Raw genomic sequence first — 25,399 nt, 5'->3', positions numbered from 1 at the left:
AAATCGATGCATCACGAATCCGAAAAGAGCTGCCCGCGACTAAAGTCCCTCCATCCACGCGCCACCGCCGCTTTCTTAAGTAGCGACAACCTTTGTTTTGCGCCGCCTTTTCCCCTCACACCAAATCCGGTTCCGGCATTTCCACTTCCGGCATTTCCGGTTTCAAAATTTCCGGTTCCGGCGTTTCCGCTTCCTGGAGTTGCGCTGCGGGAATTTCCACTTTGACTGCTGTTTAGACGAGGGTGAGACGCCAGCGCGTGCTTAGCAGAGCTGTGGCAGCCACCATAAGAATGCAAAGGGGACAAGCTGTTGTATTCCGCTGAAGTAGTAGTTCGCGGTCGCTGTTTTCCAAATGCACGAAAAACGGCAGTGGTCTCCAAGCGCCCAGGCACTACATTCCACTGTACGTTGTCTCGTGGAAAAACCCGTCGCAGGTTGACGCGAAGCAGCGAACACGACCAGATCGCTTATTACAATAGGCGGTGGTTCTTGGAAGGAATCACATTCACAGTTTAACCCGCAACTGGTGCAATTAAAGCCTCTCCGTCGACGCGAAAGTAAACAACGTTAAAAAACGTAGCATCACTTCCACTCGGAACAGGAAGCTGCAGCTAAGTAAGTTCCGCTTGACGCCGGAAGCTATAAGGGGGTGAGTGGGAGAGGAGCGTAGTGGACGCTAGGAGGGTAGGTTGGCGGTACTTCACCTGGTCGGCGGAAACGTGTGTGGAGGGGTTTTAGTGTGCACCATATCTGCGCGCATAAACTTCTTCACCGCGGAGCCTTCCCACAGCCCACTATAATTGGAAGATTGGTGGAAGTAGGGAAACGACAAACGAGAGAGGCGTTCAAGAACAAAAATCGCAATAGAGATACTGAAACCGGCTATGGGAATTCATCATGGGTTTTTTATTTCTTTTCTTTTTTAACATATGAAGGACATGGGTAGGACATTATAGCATAAAATAAGAGCTTGTTGGCGCAACCCACCGCGCCGTTCCAAAGCGGATGCTCATAACATCCATCCACTTATCCATTGATGGGCGCTCTCTCCACTCCAGTAGAGTAGCAGCACGTAAAAAAACAACGTCGATCCAATCCAAGTAAACATTCGAGCCAATCCATCAATGGCGGCGCTTTCGCTGTAAACAAACACGTCTTCCAAGCTTGCGTTCTTTTATTTAATGTTTTACAGTCAGTGTACTTAGATAACTAGACACGATTTGGTTTCCAGTCCCATAGCCATGGCTCACACCACGATGAACCAGTATCTGCAACAGGTGAGTGGACTCATGGGCTCATACGACTTGGCAAAGCGTGGTGGCGTGTGTGATCGGCGTTGTGCGGCAGCATATGTAATTTATGCGTCTGAATATAAGGCGCGAGTGTGACTCTCTGCATTTGCTCGCAGATCGACGAAGCTTTGCAGCAGGGAAGGGGCAAGAAAGCAGCGGTAAGTCTTGCGGCTACATCCAGCGTTACCAGCTGCATGAAGTGAGCGTGTGGTGACACTTTCGACGACTGGTGGTCCGTGCACGCACGGGGTCGTAAGCGCTGTGTCAGCATACATATTAAAGTGGGTGCAGCGCTGTGGACTGCTGTAATGTTCTTGTGTAGAGCCACGAGGATGATTTAGTGTGGTTCTTACGATACTAATGTTGACAGAAAAACCGAACCTACGCGCGCCCAAGTGCGTACTTGGGCAGCAGCAGTACGAAACTTCTGCAGTTATGCCTTGCCGAAAGTCTAAGCTGCAGCTCAAGTTAGCAGTTATTGGGCTCAGTGGCGCTCCTTGTGTGTCACTCGCAGCGCTCGAAGGCTCAGGAGAGTAGAGTCTTCACTGCAATCTGAGCTTCGCAGTGGCCATAAGGAGCTCAGCACTCTTCCAGGCGGCAGTTGCCATTACCCGCGAAGCAGCTTCAAAACTTCATTTAAATTCCGTGAATGGACAAAAAGTTGGAATTCAATCCATTGTTCTACAAGAACTCGTGAGACGAAGATAGTTCATTGTCTACATCTCCAGGCACCCAGTGTGACTGTGCTACTTTCCGAGTTCTCGCTAACTTAAGCTTGAGGAAATACGATGCCTACACCCCAAAAAGTTTCAGCTTCGGCAGCATCATTAGAAATGGAAGTGAGCGGTCTAGAATTGATCAGTGCCTCCACCTCTGTTCGTAATATGTCGACATATTAAAAATTGAAGCATCCTTTTCCTAATGTTTTCCTGAGGCAGTTTTGAACTGTTAGAATCATTTTCTCCCAAAAACTTCCCCACCGCACTTGATATGATGGACAAGCGTGACTGTGACTGCGACAAGCTGACCCGATCATGTGGCCGAATACTCAAGTACTTGTGAAGCCACTTTTGCCATGCTAAATAGCGGCACTGGATTGCTGCACCAGTGCATAAGATATCGCCATATCACAGTATGTTTCAGTTTTTCAGTGTAATTTGCTTTGATATGGAATCAGGAATCCAGCAGTAAAATAGGGCTTCTTCCCAACACTGCTTTTGCATTGTAGTATAGTCAACAGCGCCTTCATGGTACAAGCGCTGGAACATGCCAAGATATATCCTGTTGCATGGAACTAAGCTTGTGATTGCAGAGTCACATTACGCAGCAAACAGGCTATGTATAGGTCAGAACACCGCAGCAAACTCAGTGAGACTTGTAGCAGAGCCTGTTCAGCCTATAAACTTCCACGCACATCCTGTGCTTGCCTGCACGTCTATCATTCATGATGGTGGCGGGAATCCAGTGTGCGTACAGGGTTGTCGGCATTATGAAAGATGTCTGTGGGTTCCTTACTTGCGGTGAAAAGCAACGCAATGTGGTCCGGCTATTTATGTGTTCGATGGCGTAGCGTGCAGATGTACAGGGTGTCCATAAATGTTTACCCTGATAACAAACCAATGTATCTCTTTATTGGATACATGAAACATGCATTATACCACACATGCCTCTACTCATTATGTTTTGAACCTTACATAAACATTTAATACAGGTAATACACTTCAACATCTGCTGCCCTGGTAACACACAAAATATCAAGCCGGTATTCAATCTCTTGCCACACATTCTGCAACATGTCTGGTGTGATTGTGCCAAAAGTGTCGGATGAGACACAGCTGTACAGAAACTTCATGGTTTCCCTTGTAGACCTGTAATAAAACAAGCATTACCACCATGAATATAATTAATATTTAATCTTGAAATCAGGGTAAACATTTATGGACACCCTGTATACCTTTTAAATCTTACCCAGTGCCTGGTTTATCGCGTACATTTTCGATTGGACACACAATGGCTCTAACAGCAGACAAAGATAAACACTTATCTGTCGTGAATACACCTGTAGAATCCCTGTCAGTGATATTAGTAAGTATGTAATGCTCCCCCAAGGTGTTCCGAGCTTGCATCGCCTTTTCTGGTGCGTTCTGGTGCTACAAGGATGTGAAGATTACCCCTGAATGACTTGAGACTTCTAAGGCACCTTTCACTCGTATAAGCTTCCTGGTTCGCACATATGGTGCAAAAATGACCCATGTGTGAAGAATTCTTGCAAGTGCCTCAGTGATACATAGCGCGTGGGGGACCGGACTGGCACACACTTCTGCACCTCTTATTCCTGTACCATTTGATGGCACAAGGCTGGAATGTGCGATGTTGCAGTGTGTCCATGTTCTACGGTAAGACATCCCGAATATTGCAGTATGGCGTTCATGTTCACCTTTCAGGAGTTGCTGTCATGCAAGCACGCGCACAGTGCAAGCTCTCGGCTCCAGGTAGAAGACCCTGAGCCTGTAGTACAACGTGTCATGGACACCCCATGGGACGAAGTGGTTTGTCAACACCTAAGGTTGGTACTTAGGCACTCTGTAAGGTTGTGAACTACTGTCCATAGATTTGGTTCATCTTATCTCAAAACAGAAATGCATATGGTACGAGCACTAAAAACAGCGCTAAACAACAGGACGAGGAGAGGGATACAGACAACAGTGCCGGCTAACAACCAAGTGTCTTTATTCTTTCAGTCAGCACATATATACACCGCCGCTATCTCAAAGCACAGAATCAACAGAATTCAGCATGCGCAGGGGAGAAAAATGCAATTAATGCGATAGGAAGGCAATCTCCTTCGGAAGGAGAGAAATTGCTATCGCATTAATTACATTTTTCTCCCCTGCGCATGCTGAATTCTGTTGATCCTGTGCTTTGAGATAGCGGCGGAGTATATATATGCTGACTGAAAGAATAAAGACACTTGGTTGTTAGTCGGCACTGTTGTCTGTGTCCCTCTCCTCGTCCTGTTGTTTAGCGCTATTTTTAGTGCTTGTAATCATGAACCAACCAGCCCAAATACGCTCACTTCTGCATATAGCAGCATACAAAACATGATAAAACATGATTCCGCATTAGAGGAATTCATTCAGTTTCCCTGGACTACTTCAAATAATATTAATAATATAGTCCTTTATATGACAAGCAGTCACTGATTGAAGAGGGGATTGTATAAGCTAAACAGGCACCCGCTATATGGAGTATGCAAGGCCACTGGCTACATCAAAGCAGGCTAGTGTAATAAGGTGCTCTGGGTTAGCCAGAATGTCCCATTTTCATACTTCAATGTCCATGTGTTTGAAGATGTCGTTGGCTCCTTTGAAGCCTTGCAAAGCATTGAGGACCCACTCACAGAGGGTGCTGCTACTAAGTGCATTTGACAAATGCTTACGAATCAACAAAAGAATGACATTGAAGTTAGGGTCCTCTGGACACACGGACACTTGGGGCGCTAGTGGGGAAGAAATTAGGTTGCACACAACCTAGTTGCCTCAACAGCTGGAGAAATGTCCGAATGCCTGCAACCTCTCCTAAAGGGGTCGCTAAGTCCCGGAGCCTACCCCTATAAAGATCTCCCTGTGAACTCCTGCCTTAATATGGCCAGAGTATGCAGCTACATGAAGTACCTTTTCCTAGGGAAACTGAAACACATAACTCCTAGACACGTCTTTGACTCTTTGACTGCCAATCTCTAGATAACTTGGGGACCGACTCTCGCACACCCCATCCCACTTGCGAGTATACTCGTTTTTAGTGCATTAGCATTGTTAGGGTACTTTCTAGATACATCTTTCTGATACATATTTGTGTCAATGTATGTTTGTGTCTGGCCACTTTCCCGCCTTCCTGTGTCACTGGATACTCAGTGTTCGGATGGGTAGCCCATCGGGCTGCTGTGCTGAAGTAACAGGGTTCGAAGACAACCATTGGGCCAACTTGCGTCTCTTAGTATGTGGCAATGTGTACATATGTGCCACTCTTTAATAAACCTCTTTCACGCTAACATAGGTCACTGTAGACACGAGACTGGGTAGCTGCCACTGTGCGAAGAAACCTTTTGACGCTGACTTGGAGTACTGTGTATGGGCCACTCAGTCTGTGCTAGCCTTAATGAATTTCTTCGATGCCAACTTGCATCACCGAGTATGTGCTGGTAGGTGTGAGCCGCTATTCAATGAACGTCTTTAGCACCAACTTGGGTAACTATGTATGTGCCACTGGGAATGTGCCTCTCTACAGTGACAAAAAAGTTGCCTTAAATTTATCCTATGCTGAGCGGAACCAAACCCATGTCATAAGGGTTCCTCAAGGACAGCAAACCGACGCATCAGCAGGCTGCGCCTTAGATGCATTGGGTATGTGCCGCTTTTCAATGAACACCTTTCATGCCAACACTTCAACGCGCTGTGCCATGAATGCTCTGGGTATTTGCCACTATTCAGTGAACCTCTCACTAACTAAGTCACTGAGTATGTGCTGCTGAGTCTGCGGCAAGCGAGGGAACAATTCTCAGCGTTCGCAGGCACCTGCACACCTAGCTTCTTGTCTAGGAGGCCACAGTGCCACTAGATGGCAAAGCATGTCTGGAAAGAAGTGCGAGAGAGGAGTCCGGTTGCCGCTAGATGCGTTTCTCGGCATTTGCACGCGTTGGCATGCAAATGCATTTCGGAGGCCACGCGCAGGCTTTACGGCAGCAGTGCTAGATGGCGACAAGTGTTCGTAAGGAAGCACGAAAGTGGAGTCCTGCTGCAGCATTTGAAAACAAGCGAAACTACCTCAAATAAATATTGAACAAGGTGAGCGGTGGCTTAGAGACTATGGCATTCTGCTGATAAGTGTGAAGTCGTGGGTTCACTTCCTGGTGAAGGCAGCCACTTTAGTAGGGGTAGAAACCAAAAAATGTTTGTGTACTTAGATTTAGGCTCACGTTAAAAAAAACCCAAGCGGTTAAAATTATTCCAGAGCCCTTCTGTACAGCTCTCATAGCTCACTGTGCAGTTCCGAGAATTTCCAGCCCACAACTTAATTTAACAAGATCAATAATAGACCTGAGATAAAAGCTGCCTGAAATTTGTTGCCCTTCTGGTGGCAACATCATTTTATATATAGACGCGATTATCAACAAAAACAGAAACATGAAGAAAACACTTGCATCACTTCTAAGCTTGTCTCATTTTGGCTAAAACCCATTTAAGCAACAAGTGTTTGTGTTGTGCCTAGTGGACATGTGGGCTTGGTTGCAGATCTATTTCACTCATTTATGATATGTAATTTATTATATGTCGAAATCAAACGGGTAACTTGATGATGGACAGTGTCTGGAACCATGGCCACTTTTGTTGTGTATAGTGCAGACACTTTTTTGAAATTGTTTGCTTTAGTGCAGTTGTTTCTTGTTATCGTCCTTGTTCCCAGCCGTATTCACTTGAGCGTGATCCATGTTCACTTGCTTCAGGTGTTTGTACCACATGAACAACTACAACTTCGTGGATGCCTACAAGGAGCAAGCTGTCCTGGTTCAATATCCTTTGCTTATAGTACCTGTGACTTCTGTGGGGCAGCCGAAGAGTCCTGTTGTCTCTCTGTCTCTCTCTCTTGCTTCTAATTTTCATTCGTTCTTGAGTGATAGTGAACATTTCTGGCATTGTGCTATAAAGAATGCAGTTAATATACTGTGCTCTAAAATTTGTTCACAGTTTATATGTTACTTCTGTGACAGAAAACGACAAGCTCAGCACAGTTTGTTTGTCGTTGCGCACTCTTCTGAACAAGCACTTCCTTCTCAAGTCATCTGTCCAACAAGTGATTAAAACAAACGTAAACATTGTGCTTGCAGTAACAATATGTGGACAGCATTTCATACAAAGCACTGCGATAAGCATACCATATTTCCTTCTCTTTGTGGACCAATGGCTCCTATGTCCGACCATATTGTTGCAATACAGCAGGCGCTTTTGAGACATGGCGGAAAGGAAGACCGAGACTGGCATCTGGGCTTGGCACGAGCTGTTTACCATATTGGTGTCTGGCTGCGCTACTCTTGTAAATACAGTGTAAATAGTCTCTTTCATTTGTGTCTTTCTACACGTAAGAATCTTTTTTAAAGAGAATATTGAAAAATCACCTTTTCAAGATAGTGCAGTTCGGCCACTTGGGCTACATGAAGAGGCTGACTTCGCTTAAAGGACGAATCACAATTAATGAATTAACAAATATTTACTAACTTGTTCGATTTAGATTGGGACCCATGTTGTAATTACAGAACTTAAGTGAGTCAGCGCTTACTTAAGTAGGAATTCAAACGTTTCTGCCAGTTTCAAAAGATTTGTTGTTAAAGTTTCAGTAAACCCATTGGCATTGCCTTTATTACTTGCCTGGCAGGCTGATATTGTGTAAGGAAGGTTTAATTGTGAATGCACCGTGGGCCACAATTTCATTGGCTGTTGATGCACTGGCTTCGAGACCAGCATCTCGGAAACTGGTGTTGGTCATGGAATGCCTACCAAAAACGACACGCCTCTGAGCAGGCTTAAGGTCAATATAGTCTAACATGTGCGTTAAAGTAATTGCTATGAATTAGTGTAGTTTTACTGTCTAATTGCACATTTTCATTTGTCTCACAAGTACATGTTTGTCACCTCTTTCTGTAAGCCAGCACAAGTGACAGCATTGTGCAGGCTGCCACAGGCGATCTTGCTGAAAGGCTACAATAGTTTTTAAAAAATCGATTGGTTTTTGACTGCTCCTGTTACTGTGTGTGGACGCATAAAGGCAATGGCCTATGCTAGTGCTGTTCCTTCCTTGACGTCTTGCTTCATATTTTGTAGTATTCTTGCATGTTTGTAAAGACAGCGTGTTAGAACAATGTAAGCTGTGCCTTTTCCGTTTGTGGGCATTCATGTCGTATATCCTGGTTGGATACACATTCCTAAAGAAATGTGTGGGAATCTTGAAACCAGGGTGAAAAAAAAATGGCCTCGTGTGAAAGTTCGGCTGTGATCTGCAAAGAAAATCAGAACAGGTGTTCAAACGTATTGCAGTCAAACCACTTATGATTGTGTGTGCTTGCCTTCTACTGACCTGTGAAACCTTACAGTGTTGTCATTCACAGCCATTGGGAGGTTGGTTTCTATTACAAGAAACAAATTGGAAAAGTTCAGGTGATGCTGAGAAATAACAACAACAACAATTTCTTCCTTTTGTATGCAGAATATCAGAAACTGTAAAATGCAGCGTATGGGCAGGGCTGTAGAAATAGCCTTTTAATGAGAAAATGGGCACATGCATCTAGAGTCGCGCTTAGTTCTTTTATTGATAAAATATTTCTCATGGTCAGCAAATACACGTTACAAATCCCATAAAAACAACTTCCTCTTCGTCAGTACTGTAAGCTTTTGGTTGTGTTACAGCCTAGGCTATCTGAAGCCCCACTACAATGAAAGAAACCTTAAAAACTTGAGCCTGTGCATTAGATAAAATAAAATATGTGATGTACTAATAAAGCAAACAGTAAAGCTCAAAGCTAATTAACCCTCTATCTCTTTCCTGAAGAAGTGCATGACATTCCAAAATTGTTTTACTTTGCCAATTTTGTTTCACAGGACATTCAAATTTATAATATGTTGTATAATCTTTCAATTTTTTTGCAAAAAGAACATTGAGTAAGACATCACCACAGAATTTTTCTCATAGTACATAAATGTCTGCGATGATATTCTCAGCACTCATGTCAGCAAAACAAATGTGAACTGCCTACATGATGTGCATGAGCGATAAAAAGCCAGCAGTTATCAGCAAAACAAACTGACATGTGTGACTCATTACCACAGAAAAAAGCAAAGTATGCTGTGAGCGAGTAGAACTTGCAAGACACAGTAGGGTTCACCTTTATCAACAGCAGCGCAAACTTCTTACGGCTGCGTCTCTCAAGCTTGTGGGTTAAAGGGTTGGAAATACATGTTTCCTTTAGGTAGCTTGCACATTTACAGCTTTTATACATGTATAATCATATAGATGGCTTGAGCTGCCAAGCAAGCAGATGCTCCTGATTGCGTAGATTGCCCTTGACTGCAGCCTGCTCTCTCTGGCCGTAAGCTTTTCACCAAGATCTTCCAGTCCCTCAAGGAAGAAAACTGGGCCCTGCCCATCATGTACACAGTCTGCCTTGACCTCCGGTTATTTGCCTCTCAGGTATGAACATTTGCCTGTCATTCATCGTTATCAGCCTATCTAATGTCCACTGTACTGTGAGCTGAACATGGCACCAAGGCTTAAGCCTGGCTCTGAGTTCTTCACCATTGTCTTCTCGGGCACCATGCAGCTGATGTTTGTACCGCTACAAAAGCATTTCCCAGCACTCTCTAGTTAACCCTTGCCAGAACATGAATTGGCCACTGCTTTAGCATGAAAAATGGTTGGGAGATCATATGGTACAATTGAGTGCAGTGAATCATCAATATAACGAAGTTGAAGGGAGAGCTGAAAATTACTTTGCATATCCATTGAGAAGAAAGGGGGTTAACGGACGGGCCCGATTTTTATTAGTCATATCATAAGAAGCCAACAAACACTGACACCAAGGAAAACATAGGGGAAATTCCTTGTGCTTAATAAATGAAATAAAGAAACGATAAGTTAATGGAAATTAAAGTGGATGAAAAAACAACTTGCCACAGGTGGGAACCGAACCCACAACCTTCGCATTTCTCTGGCGCTGGCTAACACTCCCAGGGTTCTACTAGGGCACATAAATACCCAAGAAAGTGGATGGGGAAACGGCGCCGCTGTAGCTCAATTGGTAGAGCATCGCACGCGAAATGCGAAGGTTGTGGGTTCGGTTTCCACCTGCGGCAAGTTGTTTTTTCATCCACTTTAATTTCCATTAATTTATCGTTTCTTTGTTTCATTTATTAAGCACAAGGAATTTCCCCTTTGTTTTCTTTGGTGTCAGTGTTTGTTGGCTTCTTATGATTCGCATATCCATTGTATTGTAATAACCAGTGCCCGCGTTTATGGTTACTGTATATTGCCGATTATAAGTCGGCTCCGATAACAAGTTGAGCCCCACAACTTGCAACCCCTTCTAGGCAAAAAAAGTTGACTCTGAGCACAGCCTCAAGCTACCGCCCTAGCTCACCAATAAGTTTTTCAGAAGTGCGAGTCATGCAAAGAAACATTTATTTGTCCATGAGACATCGCTTACGACTCGTCATCACTTGACAGAAGGACGCCGTTGCAGTCATTGCCATCATGGGAGCCACTGCTTCTGCTCGCCGTTGGAAGTGGTGCTGGCAGTATCGAGATGCCGCATGTGGAAAACACCACACCGACAATTGTCGGTTGGCAGTCCATACCAGGCATCGTTGACCCATCGCTTGAAAAACGCACAAAGACACTTGTGGGTGCAGGTGACTAGACACGTGGTTTAGTTCCCTGCGAAGCGTTGCCAGCTTTTCCGTGGAATGCCCACAGTTTGTCAACAAAGCATTTCTATCGTACGGAAAACAAAACTTTAAGGCGTATCGTAAGACAAATTCCTGTTCTTTAATCAGCCCACCCTTGCACAGTGTCTGATAGTTATTGGGGAATTATGTGTTCACGGCGTGTGATACTACTCGCAGCTCGATTGAAACTACTTTCGACCCAACAGAAGTCGACCTTATGATTCCGCATATAGGTTGACTCCACTTATAGGTCGACCCCCAAACTTTGGAAGGTAATTTTATGAAAAAATATCGACTTATAATTGGCGATATACGGTAACATTGCCTATTCAGGAAGCGAGGAGGCATGTGATGCAGGCAGCAAGTCGCCACTCGATAAGCCGAAGCCCATGCAAAAGAACTGTGAAAGATTTTTTTATGCAGCATCTTCACCAGCAAGATGACTGCTTTTTCTAATGCAGTTGACAGTGCTAATTCATTGCCATGTCCACAGATGTAGATGCAATGATAACTTGTACGACTCTCGTCACATTTTGCAAGCAGGCACTTCTAAACAACAATTTGTAGTTGTTATTTTGCGATCCTCTCAGCGGCTCAGTCGTTTTGTTTTTTTTAGGTATATATTCCTTCCTTGCACTTCCAAATTCTGGTTGCATCTGGCACATGACTGTTTGCTGTGCATCGATGGCGAACAGAAACGCAGCGGTGCCTTCACACTCGCCATCAATGCCAGCCTTACACACGTACCAGCAGCCACTGATGGCCCTCGTTGTGCTAAGCTGTGTGAAATAGACCAGATTGAAGATTGGCCTAGTATTGCAGATGTTAAGATTGGCGAAGCATCTCAAAGAAAACAATCACAATAGACAAAGAGAGGAAACATAACAACACATCTGTATTCAGCGAAGCAGCGCAGGGCACAAAAAAAGGAAAGCTTATGTCACCTTTTTTTTTTCATAATTTTTTTGCTTCTTCGCCACTTTATATGATTAAATACATGACAATGTTAGCATGCCTATCAGAATAACATCTGGAAAGCAGCTGCTTTCCTTGTCTTAGCTTGCCGCGATGAGCTCTGTTTGTGGGTTGCATTTTCATCGCAATTTGCACTCGTTTTTCTTTACTTTATATTCTACCTGATGCGATAAATGTGACCAGCCTTGTACAAGCAGCAACGTTTATCAAGAGCAAACACAAGGAAAATGGGTTCACCTGTATGTCAAATCTTAAAAACCACAGTGTGAAATCGGGAAGCTCTGTGTGTGCCTTCACCCCGTTGTCTGCTTCACGTGCCATTGCTTTCACTGCTGCCGTTCGTGGCGGTGTTTGCCAGCACGCCATTGGTGCATTACGACGGCCATCCGGTGAATATAGTTATCAAAATGCATCTAGTTGCAATTTTTGACACTGGATGGCTGCACCTGCCATGTTGTGTCATTGTGTCGCACCTTCGTCTTCATTGGCATGTCCTTCTGGCGCCTGCTCGGAGAGCACGGCAGCCTTGCTGCCACATGGGAATAAAAGGGTGCGGGAAAAGAAGTATTTTGATGACTGCTCATCAGAAGACAGCTATGTAGAGCTTCGCTTGGAAAGAGAAAGTGATTTGTTCTTCTCTGAAAACTCTAATGACAATTCTGTAGATCGACCGGAGGTTCCCGTTGCTGCGTGTGAGCATTTCCGCCACCGACTAACTGTGCCTTCAGAGCTGCAGAAAAATAGCCACTGTTCATGTACATGTGTTTTGCTTTTTTTTTAGATATCCAGGCAAAAGTCTTTCTAGGCTCATGGTGAAGTTTGTGTCAGCAGACCTGACCTATGGCAGTATCTGCCAAAGCGTCATCACGCCATATGAAGACAGATTAAAGACAGATTGAAGAATGAAAAGTGATTGATAGTGACAGTTAGTGAATGATAATATTATAATAGAGATTGGTAGAGGTTTATAATGTCTAGTAATGACTACTAATGACTCCGAAATGACCAATATGTTTAACGACGGCTTGTAATGACCACAACTGATCAGAAATGACTCGAAATGTCTAGTAATGAGTAGTAACGACTGCTAATGACTTGTAATAACTACTAATGACCAAGAAATGTCCAATATGTCTAACGGCAGCTTGTAATAACTGCAATTGATTACAAATTACTAAAAATGCTTACTAGTGAGCAGTAATGAGCAATATGACTAACGACAAATTGTAACGACTACAATTGATTAGAAATGACTAAGAATGCTTAGTAATGACCAGTAATGACTAATAATGATTGAAATGACTTGTAATGACTACTAATGACTGATATGACCAACATGTCTAACGACGGCTTGTAATGACCACAATTTATTACAACTGACTAAAAAGGCTTAGTAGTGAGCAGTAATGACTAAAAGAAGAAAGAGAAGAGACAAAGAAAAAGAGGTGAATGATAAGAGGAGGAAGAGTAGGCTTTTGCCATTCACCTCTTAAGAGAGATCTTAAGAGACCCTCTAATTTCTCTTCTGGTACTTTGGTTTTTCATAGTGTATCGAGCCCCACAACGTGCTGTTCCATAACATGTCAGTGTGATGCAGAGGTCTTCAAATTTATATTTAACACAGTTTGGAAAATAAAGCAACCTTACTGAATTGTAAAAACAGTACCTTTTGTCCAGAAAGAAATATACCTCTACAAACAGCAAAAAAAAAAGTCAGTTGTGAATAATTGATCTCATCTTTTCGCTGTACGGAAAATAAATAATTCTAACCTTCATTCAAAAATACATTCACTCATTAATTAATTGCAAACTCCACTGTATATTACTTTCTCCAGGCCGACATGCAGCTGTCCAAAAAGAGCAAAGGCAAACCTGGGGAGACGTTGGAGAAGGCAGCAGAATTCCTGATGGGCTGCTTCAGAGTCTGCGCCAGTGACAAGTCAGTGAAAGTTGCAGCCGCATTCTGTGCATGCGTGGGCTGTTCAGTCATTCTTCCATGGATGCTAAAGATTTTCAAACAGCAAGCTAAAGCTACAAAATGATTAGATAATCTGTTGCACATATAAAGGAGCCCTGTATGAACAGCTCTTTCATACTGGCCTCTGGCTTGTTTTCACTGAAATTTGGGCAGAGGTGTAATTTTGCTGAGCAGTGTGTTTAATGCCATTTTCGGACACAGTAATCTTGAGTTTCGTCAAGAATGAACCGAAAGTATGCTTCATCCACGGTGATGCCCCACAAGAAGTGCAGTTCTTCTTGGCAGTGGCCATCTGTCGATGTTGCAGTGAAACATGGCAAGCTATGCTGTGTAACAGTCATGGATGGCTCCGCCATACCTATCATAAAGGAAGTTGCTCGTCCATTGCCATGTCACAGCAGATGGCTTGCATTTGTGACTTACATTTGTGGCTTACTCTGGGTGAAACAAGATAGACTACCGTGTATATACATATGTGAAATGCCACCTCTGGCGCAAAGTCTGAGTGTGAATGAGCCAGTGGTTTTGCTGAAACAGCCATTTAGAAATCACTGCCTTAGTTACCCAGCACTTGGTAAGCTTGACGGGGCAATTTATTTATCTACAATTGCAACAAGCCTGTACTGGTCAGTTGGTTGAAGTCACGTGAGCCCAGTAAGCCTGCCATACAGACACGTCCCTGCGTGGACTTGCCTGGGAGCAGTTTTTGTGTTTTAGTAACCACGACTCGTTTCACAGCAGCATATATTAAGTATACTTGAGCTTACTGTCACTCTGCTAAGAGCATTGGGATGAATGACGTGCAGCAAGGAAAGGTCATTAAGTTGTGAGGAGTGGTGGCGTAAGCCGCCACTGTCTCTCTGACACACCAGCGGGTGTGCCAGAAGCATAGAGGCTTTTGCAACTCAATGCGGAATGTTTGAATGGCAGTCAACGTTTCCAGTGTGTTTCCAAGGTTAATCAAGACAAATCACTCACCAAACCACCGAGCTGGAAAGTTGGCCAGGCTGTGCAGTTAAAGCACCAGCCTTACTCAAGGGGTTTTGAGCACTTCAGCAACAATGAAAGGACAGACTGAGTACGTTTTGGAGTGTACCTCTGAACATGTTGTGGCGAGTTGATTTTTGACATCCACAATCATGTGCAACAATGTACAAGTCACCAAAAACTTCAAATCTCGTACACAATGCCATTGCCAAGAAACAGTACAAATTCGCACAAGGAAGTGCATGTATCGCGTAAAGTGTTCGAAAAAATATTTTGCACTTACTGCTGCACAGTTCTTGCTCGAATTTTGCAGAAAGATTGCATTCCGGAGTCTACATTGTTCAGTGCAGCACTTGGCACAGTTAATTGCCTGGTTCTTAAGAAGAAAGTGCAAAGTTGCCCTGTTTATAGGGACGCAAACTGCTGCTGTGGTGGCAGAAGTATACTTGTGTCGCCACCTGCTGGCAGCTCCACAAGGCAGCTGGTTAGAGAGAGTTACCGCGTGTTGCCTGCTCCTCTGAAACACACGGCAACCCTCCCTGAAACACTGCTTTCCGTAGCATTTCACGTAGGTTTTTCTGCAGTGCCCACAGGCAGTGATACAAGTTTACGCTTGTGCTGTCATGGCAGCGGCAGCTGTCATCCCCATAAACGAAGGAAACTTTGCTCATTTTTCTTTAAAATGAGGCAATTAATTGTGCCAGGAGTTCTATTAAATGACGAAGAATCCAAAATTTGATCTTTCTGCGAAATTTGAGCATGAACAGTGCCGCAGTAAGCGCTAAATCTTTTTCCGAACATTTTAAGCGAAATAGGCATGTCCCTGTATGCCATAATCTGCATCAACAGTGATCGTATCACTGACATTCAATTATGTTTGTTATGTGAATAGCTGAACATGAGTCACAGCTTTATTACATTGCAGCATTATGTCAGGAATGTTATTCTGGAATGCTAGCCAGACATTTTCCTTGCAAGTCCTGTTTACTATATTTATGTGAAGCTTTTTTTGTGGTGCTATACAGGTTTTAGTGCTTTTTGTTCCCCTTTTCTCATTTACACATCACGAGGATCTCGACTTGAGCAGCTTTGATGCCTTCAGGGTAGCATACGAGGGTCTATTGGTAAGCCGCCTGTGTGTAACGTTCACAGACTACATGACACCTGTAGTTAATGTGCTACATCTGCTACCATGACCGTGGGGGATGCTGGCTACCACTCCTACATACACAAACATTGAAGAAAGCGTACGGGACGATAGCCACAGCTGTAGCGCAATTGGTAGAGCATCGCACACATATTGCAAAAGATGTGGGTACAGATCCCGCAACTTGTCCCTTTCTTTATAATTTCTAAATTTCAATTAGAAACCACAGTTCGTTTCCCCCCTATGCTTTCCTTGGCTTCATTGTCTGTTGGCTTCACGGGGATGTGGTTGATGTGGTGGTTCGACTTGGGCAGAGGAAAGTGCGGGCGGTGAGTAGGGAGGGAGGGGTGGCAACAATAGCGGGAAGCCGGAAGGAACCGTAGTAAGGCACACCGATTGGTTTGTGCACGCTGGTACATTATTGCCTTGGTTGGTGCTTATCTACCTGACAAGAGCAGGTATGCTTTTTTTGTGCCGTCCTTTCCTTGCCAAGGCAGGCTGTCAGCTTGCAATGAGGTCATGGTCTTGCAGTGTCATTTTTTGAGCACTGCTTAAGTGTGAACTTTGCTTGTCTTCTGGAAGTCATAAAAGCACGTCCAAACAATTTTTGAACTCATAGCCAGTGACTTGTACTAGCTCCGGAGTAATAAATTCAAGCAGGACAACTGAATACGCAAACAGTGGCAACAAGGTTATAAAGTAACATGATCTTGGATTGTAGCGCAAAGTGACACGGACACAGACTAGAAGCAGACAGGACGAGTGTTGTGTCTGTGTCACTTCGCGCTACAATCCAAGATCATGTTACTGTACCGACTCGCCCAACTTTCTATCCTTTTGCAAGGTTATAAAGACCAGAAACTACATTTTATAAGAAAACTATGCGTTATAAGAAAAAGATATGTGCTATAAAGAACAAGTATGAGTGATTGACTGAAAGACGACGAGGGGTGTGAAATGAGGCAACATTATGCAAGAAAACAATAGTGAGCAAAGTCATGTTATCACAATTAAACTCACCTGTTGCTGTTTTAATGCTGAGGTATATATTGTTCCTTACTATTTGTCCAGTAGTTGTGAACCAACACTCAATTTACACTTTGTAGATTGGAGAAAAGGTGTGGTTGGGATAGTTCCTTCTTCTAGCTGTTTGAGATGAACGCCAGAATATGCTTACATGAAAATCGCTATTGAACCCCATGACTCTACTTATGTTAAAAGCTATTATTAAGTGACACTAGAGATGTAATGGTAATATATATTATCGTTTCTTGAATGCATTGTTATATGTACTTAATGCCTGCTTTTCTAATCTATGTATGAAATCAAGGTGGTAGTTCTTAACCAGTTCCTCCTCATCCTAGCCGGTCATCCTTGGAGAACTCCAAACGGCGTGGCATGCTCAACTTAGTCAACCAGCTGTTCAAGATCTACTTCAAGGTGAGCTCAAAATGGCTGAGTTTGTAAATGACTGGGTAAGTGTTTTTGGGAAGGCTGTCAGAATACTTTAATATGAACTCAATACTTTTGTACCGAATCAAAGTGTTTGATTTGAGAATTTGATACAGTTGGAACCTGTTTAATTTTTTTTTTTTGTGCAACCAAAGAAACGAAAGTAACAGGGAAGAAACCACCAAAATAGATTACCGTATTTACTCGCATAATGATCACACTTCTTTTGTCGAAAAATTGACGCAAATTCAGGGGTGCGATCGTTATGCGGGTTAAATATCCCACGAAAAGAAACATTTTCTTTTTTCATCCCACATTTGCTGCGGGATGACAAGCAGGCAGCTGCCGCTGTCAGTGCGAGACATAAAAAAAAAAAAATGGCGGCCGGCGGAGCAAGCCGAAGGCGCCGAATGTGATTACTTTTCTTCTCGTGAGTACATTACATGCATTGAAGCAGTTTCTTCCATATCAGTAATGAATAATATCGTTAATATCGGCAAGCTTGCAACAATATTGTAGCCATGTCCACTTTGAGGGGATAGAAACAGAGATAGGTGTGCTTAGCTGCCAGTGACATAGAAACACATGGCGGGCATGCTGCGGAAACTGCGGCATTCGTCTTCACTGCTATCCTAATACGGCACATTTCCGCTAAGGGTGGGCGAATATCTTAGCTGCGTTACAAGCATCGGCGTATGAATAGGGTACACTTCTAACGTTTCAATGTAAATGTGGCCACTATTGTTGCCGCTCCCGATTTGTTGCGTGCCCACGAGTTCAGACGACAAGAATCGAAAGGTGCCCTTTATGTTGTTGACTAAAACCATTATGAAGCCTACAAGTAATAAAGCCGAGGCAAATTTGGTTGTAGCTTTTTTATTCGTGGAAGTGCGGAAAGTGATGAAAGGAATGAAATGGGGCATCTGCTTAAGAGTATTGGGTGCATGCAGACTGCTTGGTATGTCTTCAAGAGTTTTCCACGTAGCATTGGACAGATGGTAAGTGCGATCATCATTAACTAGACTGGGCACACAAGATATCGCTGCGACAAGTTCAGGGTGCAATCATTACACGGGAAAGAAAAAAAAATTGAATTTTGGCAAAATGCAGGGGTGCCATCATTACGCAAGTGTGATCATTATGCGAGTAAATACGGTAAGTGAGTGTTATTTTAACTTAAAACTGTTTGTTTCCACAAACTTTCCCTTCAGGGATAAAAAAAAGATCAAGAGATGGAACCTGTCGTTTCTTTAGTTTGCTTGTCGGTGTATGGCCTCTAGGATTGCATGCGGCCTGTTGTTGGAGGCCATGGTCAAGACCATGCATTTCTCTTGCTGAAATATCTAGTAGAAAACATTCCACACCACTTCACACCAAAGTGCAGCAGCAGCCAAATGCAAGTGAGCAAATTCATGAATTCATTTTTATTTTTTATTTACTTCAATAGGAAGCACTGCCTTCCACTGGGACTTCGAAAGTTTATGCCTGATGGACATTTTTTTTTCATGCATTAATTCTAACTTTTCTTTCTCGAAATCCTTCAGACATTGTACTGTTATTGTATGTACCACGCCTATCCACTTGCAAAAGTGGTGTGTGAAACTGATGCCATGGATATTATTTCTCCTTATGTATTTTTCATCAGCTCACTTTGTTCACGAGTATGAAGAAGTTAAATGGAAGAAATGGCCATACTCTGTAACTATTCTTTAAATATTTTGTTGTTTTTGATCGTCATTGGCTTGCTTGAAGCCATGCCCTCGCTATCACTGGAATCAACCACTCAGTGAGATGAATCGTAAGATACTCAAAAAAAGATAAGAATGTTTACTAAAGCAGCCCCTGCATACTTTCCTGTGCCATACCTGTATGCGATCACGAAACTAGTTTCCTCGCGCTTCTTGGTGTGCGCTTGTTGAGTATCAAGAAGTGAAATGACAGAAATGTAGTGACAGTCTTGCACACACGCCTCCAGATCAACAAGCTACACCTGTGCAAACCCCTGATCCGGGCCATCGAGAGTTCAGCACTGAAGGACCATTTCAGCATATCCCAGCTGGTCACATACAGGTAAGGACAATGGCCACTGGGGTGCGTGAGTCAGTGAGAAAGGGGCATTGTGCGAAAGGCAGCTTCTGGGGCATTTCAGCAGGAAAACGGAGCTGAGGCATTAGGCCGAGAGGTCTAGAGCAGTGGCGCGAATTAGACAGCTTTAGCTTGACGCTTACTGCTTGCTCCACTCAGACCTGTGTATCCCTACAAATGGTGCGCATCTACTCTGTGTGAATGCTTGTGAACTTGGACTCATTCTTCATGCCAACTCCAGAAGGCAGAACACAGCCTTCAGTTCACTGCCACAAAGTGAACACTTGGCTTTGTTGTTTTGCAGCCAAGATGACTGCACATTGCTCGCATCTCTGGGGGGCGCGCTTATCCAAATGACAGGTCTCTGCAGTGCGTGAGTGCATGAAATGTGGGCGGAGCAGACCGTAAGCAACTCTCGGCTGAAGCTGTCTATTGAAAGCAGTCTACTGAAACTTAATACTTCTTTCGCAATCACGATTAATGATCACAAGAGAAGCCGTTATCTGTTACTTCGAATGTGGCAGCTGTTCGTGTGGCATGCTCATATATTGTATTAGATTTAGAGGAGTTGAAGTGTTTACGCATAAGCAGTGGCCTTCCCTGATGTGGCCCTGCAATGCATATTAAGCACGTGCCTTTGCAGTGGTTCTCCTAAAGTCAGATTATGGACTTAATATCTAAATAACTTGGAAACCTGGTTAGATAGGATTAGTTTGAAGTCCAGAGCCATACTGTGTGTGTATGAATGCTCCTTTGGCAAATGTTAGGTAAGTAATGAACAGTGCAACATCTAAGAAAGCCCTCTTCATATCTTGTGGCACCTGCCGTCATGTTTTGCCAGATAAGGGCCGTACCCTGCAGACAACCATTGTCGGTGCTGTCAGCACTTTCACGCAGCAGCTTTATAGTACTGGCAAAAGTACTAAAGTGCCAACTAGCCCCAGTCAAAGCACTTCTGCATGCGTACATGTTGGCACAGTGAATTTCTCGCTATGTTGTATAAAAGGTTCATTACGTTATGCACATACTACTAGTACAAGTAAAATTAATTTCAATACGATTAAAATTCTTTGGGAACATCACCCAGTTCGTGGTATATATGTTTGTATCTAACCTCTTTGATGCCAACTTGGCTCAATAAGTACGTGCCATTCTTCAGTGACAAATGAAATCTTTTAAAATTTCTTTTGTTCTGAATGGAATCAAACCCCTGTCATATAGATTGTTTTATGGGCGAGGGGGAACATAGCCTCGAACCAGCGCGTTGCTCTCCTTCTCACACTGGTATGTGCGGATTGCCGTTTCTCCCAGTGGCAACTTGGAATAGTAGCGGTCTCATTGCAAATTAGTGTGATTCTAATGTGTTCCTTCTGTGATTGCTTCGATGCCAGATGACTCGAGGTCAATGGACTACCACTGTGATGTATTCAGTTGCGAAAATAACTTTAAGTGAATGTGAAGTGCATCTTTAGCCGCGACGACTCCGTGTACTCCTTCGTTGCACTTGCAAGCAAGCATCCGCGTTGGATTGCCAGCATAAGCAAAAGGACTTGATGGCAACAGATTCATCGCGTGTATGTTCCAAAGATTTTGTTTCCAGTGTGCACACGGCAACGAACTCAGCACCCATCATCAGACTGGGATGTGAACAAAAGGCATAGATTCAAGTAGGTCAACTATTGAAAATGGATAAAATCAATTATCTCTGCATGGCCGCTCATTAAAGTTATTCTGTTCAAATATGTTCTAAGATTATCATGCTTGGCAACCAACATTCTGGTGGAAGTTGACCGAGGACGTATTATGAAAACAGTACGTACGTGCTGACTAAGAAAATAAAGGCATGTTAATTTTTGTTCTGTGACAAGATCCATGCCTACTGTGCTTCCCAATCTCACCAGCAAGCTGTCTAGCCGACGCCACGCTTCTAGCGCTGTGTTACTTCAGAAAACAAAATTGCTGTTGCAAAGAGCAGTTCATTTTTCAGCTCTCTTGATTCAGCAGTGTGTCCTTGCACAGTGTGATGTGTGAAGTGCATGAAACAGTGCCGTGGTGAAAGAAGAGAAAGAAGAGGACAACAGACTGCTTGCGCAGAGGTGAATTCAGTGCTGAATGAAAGACGACGACGTCAAGGAGCGTCAAGCACATGCGACGAAGCAAGAGAAAACAAAAAGGAAAATGACTCAATCGGAAAAGTGCATGGAGTTGACAGGGGCCAGTCAGGAAAGGACAAATCAGCCAGAGTGGCAGAAAAACAAGGCGCGCTGGTGGAAGAGAAAGGGAGCTTGAAGAAGCGATGCAAGGGTGAAGATCGGCCACCAGACCGGGAGCTGAAGACGGGCCGTCGGGTTCCGGACCCGAGACTCCAGGTTTTCAACCGACGCACGATCTGTTACCCGAGGTTGGTGAATGTCTGTGCCCACAGGCAGAGTGTGAGCAGTCAGGCTACGGGCCCGAGTTTGCACCCAGCTGCCTGGCCAAGACGCCGCCTCCATCTGCCCAGGCCACCAAGCCACCTGTGTCCTTTCTCCAACCCCGAACTGCACTGTGGTCGTTGGCTCATCAATCAACTACATCGACATTGTGGTGAGACCAACACCACTGCTTTCGCCACCTCGTCTCCGTCCCTCTGCGTCGAACTGTTGCGTGCACGCTCACACTCATAGTCTGCCCCTAATTTGAGTGCTGTGGTGACTGTTATAGTTCTTACTGTATTTTATTTCTGGTTATGAGTTTTCATTAAGTGTTTATATTATGTGTTTCTATTTTTGTTAGTTACATTAAAAGCTTTGTGTCCATTTTGGAAGGAACGGCTTTGTCCTCAATTGAGTTCTAGGAGGCCCCGCCTCAGGGAACCGTCTGCAACAATTAAAGAAAAGAACCTGCATACAGGCGCCACTCGATACCTAGGAATGCACATATTCTTTCAATGTGTTGCGTGCATCTGGTTGATCGTGGCATATTTGTGGCCGCTATCACGAGGACGTTTTGTTGAGTACGGCCCTTCCATTCGAGTTATTTTACAGTTCTTTATTTTTTAAGACTTGATGACCGGGTGCCAGGTAGACAATGCTTAAAAAATCATACAGTGAAAATTTTAGGAGCACGAAAGCTAGCGCAATGTCTTTCCTCAGAGCTTCGCCAGTTACTTGGATTGTGATGTACGCTGGTGTGGCACACCGCATAGCACATGGAGACATCTCTGATTGTTGCCACCTGGGTGATACCTTAATACAGTTCAAGGCTAGACATACAATGATAACATGTTGAACCTATGTTACGTATCATCAATGTTCAGACCTGACTCGACAAATTTCGATTGTGGGCAGGGCTGTGGCAGCACCTCTAAGCTTGTCGCTGCTTGATATTGTGGCTACTATATTGAAGCTCAAAGCTTAGTAACAACATGCTCAGAAGTTTCCCTATCGCAAAAGCTTGTTGACACCTCTAAGGAAAACACGAAAACTTGCCACTCGGTATCAATAGCACGTTTGCCACGCATGCTCCAGCACAATCTCAGGTACCAGCATGGCGCTGGACTATAGATGGCGCTGTGATCGTAAAATGGCAGCGCCCTCAATATGACTGTCTGTATGTTCAGACAGTCTTGTCTGAATATATGCTCGCACATCGGCTAGATGGCACGGCATGTCTAGAGGGAAGCACAAGAGGAGCTCGGCTGCCGTACACCCCCCCCCCCCCCTCACACACACATATACACATCATACATGACGAATTTGAGTAGCGGTAATATGGTGTGTCGCTGGTACATTGCTTCACTGCTAACCGCATTAATGTCGGCAGTCACTCTAACATGGTTTCTGCGGAAATTTTTCCTTCACTCTTACTCGTCATACATTTTTTTCACCCGTGGTTATGCCAAGTACAAGGGACTGTCATAATCTGTATAAAAATGTGCCATTATTAGTTTGTTAGACTGCAGTTATTAAAGACGTGCCGTGATCACTGGTGGAAGGAAACCGTATCTTATGGTGCAGGGCACAATGGTAATGAGCACTCTCACTTCTGTGCTGATACCACCAACACACTACTTCTACCTTCTACACTACTTCTGCCTTGCCTTGCATTTGCTTTATTTAATTATTCACTTACTTATTTGTCTTTCAGATACTATGTAGGGCAGAAAGCAATGTTTGACAGTGACTTCAAGAATGGTGAGCTCACCTCCCAGCACTCCATTTCTAAACTTTTTCACATGTCTGTGCTCCAACTTTTAAATAGCTTGTAGACTAGGTAGGTCTTAGCCCACCCAATTTAAAAAATCTGTATGCAGTGACATAATTTTCTGTTTCTGTATTGTTCGTACTGAAAAGATGCAGAACGGACACAACATTTTTTTTTATCTCTATACAAGCAACAAGGAAAATACATGGGCTTTTGAGAATGTATGCAGAACCTCTTCGGCATGTGGAGATGAGTTTGCACAAGGCTCACCCTATGAGCGATGATCAGGAAAGGGTACGACGCTCCTTCACTCCACATTGCACAAAGACGCCATGGTAGGGTTTGTCAACTCTCTGACATGGTGCAGAGATAGCTCCGAGCCAGATCACCAACAAACATGCATTTATTAACCCAAGTTGCAACACAATGCTATAGTCACGGCATTTACGGGCAAAGGCTCACCACAAGATCGATCAACTATGCACGCCCACTGTGCTTGGGCTAACTGGGTAGCAGTCCACCAAGCGTGAGAATAACAAGTGGCGAGAGCAAAGGTGCCACGTAACCGACTCGTTGCGGGCCTGTGAACACTGCCTCGGCGATGAACTGCTCAGTGTAAGAAAGCTCGGGTGAAGAGGGCCGCCACTCGGGAGGTCAATCAGGGCATGTCCTGGTGATGTATGTTTGCGCGATGACTCGATTCCGGGAGGGCGAAGCATGCTTTGCACAAGAAATTAGGTATGGAGCCATTTTCACCTTTTTGCCGCTGGTGCGGCGTTTCCCCGAGATCGAGCTAAAATGCACAGGCTGGGGGACAAGGCGCGGGAAGGCACCTCGATTGCGACAAGAATGACAGTTTTGTGTTCTTGTTCAGAGAACACAACAGTGAAATCCTGCTGCACTCAATCAAGCAGCCTGAATAAAGACAGATGTCTTTGTTGGAGCTATAAGTCGGTGCTGATTTGAGCATGAAAATTTATCCTAGCATCAAGAAAAGGTGTGTTGCTCCTCAGGCCATGTACAAAAAGGCCCCAGTGTGTATAACATACCCACTGAATGGAGATGATCAAAGCTGTAATATGTGCTCAATTGTCTCTAAGTTGCGACAGTTATCACAGTATGGGTTAGTGGTGAATCCTATGCGGTACAGATAATTGTTCGTGTACGCCACGTTCAGTCGAAGACGATGGTACAATGTCTCTAAGTGTCGAGGAAGTGGTCGTGGAATTTTCGGTCTCATTTCTGGGTCAATGTAACGTAGGAAGTTATCTTGGTGAAGCGGCAGATTCAAGATGCGGTCTTTTTCTTGATAGGCATATTTTTTTGCCATGTTTGAAGCTTCGGCTTTTGTAAAATATGTTATTTTGAACTTGCGGTATTGGAGTCCATTTCTGGCAGCTTTGTCCGCTCTTTCATTTCCCGACATGCCGGCATGGCCAGGTATCCACTGGAACTTTATGCAATGCCCAGCAATCTTAGCCCTGTGGCCCCGCGTACCGCGACGAGAGACAATTTTTTGAGCACCAAATGGACATGATTTGCCACGAACCGTTAACGTTACCGAGCATCTTAGGTCCAATGCCCGGCCCTTCAAAACAGCGACGGGTTTTGGATTTATTGTTCAAATACCTGACAGAAATTGGTCAAATAGGAAAGCTTTAAAAATTGCATCCTTCCTATACAAAAGCCTAAATTTACCCGCCATGTCACCTGTAAATATTAGTTACAGGTCAACTCGGACATTTCATATTTCTTTTTATCCTGTTTTTCTCCCACTCTTTTCTGGAATCATTTAATCCCATTCCCC

The 25,399-nt window shown here is 44.0% G+C and overlaps 1 protein-coding gene across 2 annotated transcripts in view; it reads left to right on the top strand.

Annotated features, from left to right (window-relative positions):
- Window positions 1-1,095: 1,095 nt before the first annotated feature.
- The window catches only part of PCID2 (PCI domain-containing protein 2), a 48,346-nt gene continuing 24,042 nt past the window's right edge, over window positions 1,096-25,399 (top strand). For both annotated transcript variants that reach the window (XM_075682497.1, XM_075682498.1), the window contains exons 1-9: window positions 1,096-1,277; window positions 1,409-1,450; window positions 3,737-3,858; window positions 6,796-6,861; window positions 9,434-9,530; window positions 13,594-13,697; window positions 17,235-17,310; window positions 19,298-19,392; window positions 23,536-23,582. In XM_075682497.1, the coding sequence (XP_075538612.1) occupies window positions 1,242-1,277; window positions 1,409-1,450; window positions 3,737-3,858; window positions 6,796-6,861; window positions 9,434-9,530; window positions 13,594-13,697; window positions 17,235-17,310; window positions 19,298-19,392; window positions 23,536-23,582 (685 nt within the window). In that variant the 5' untranslated portion in view covers window positions 1,096-1,241. The remainder of the gene's footprint in view (window positions 1,278-1,408; window positions 1,451-3,736; window positions 3,859-6,795; window positions 6,862-9,433; window positions 9,531-13,593; window positions 13,698-17,234; window positions 17,311-19,297; window positions 19,393-23,535; window positions 23,583-25,399) is intronic.

This window comes from Dermacentor variabilis, chromosome 2 (assembly GCF_050947875.1).
Source record: "Dermacentor variabilis isolate Ectoservices chromosome 2, ASM5094787v1, whole genome shotgun sequence".
Lineage (NCBI taxonomy): Eukaryota > Metazoa > Arthropoda > Arachnida > Ixodida > Ixodidae > Dermacentor > Dermacentor variabilis.
Note: the sequence above shows the minus strand (reverse complement) of the source record. Positions and strands in the feature narration are given on the sequence as shown.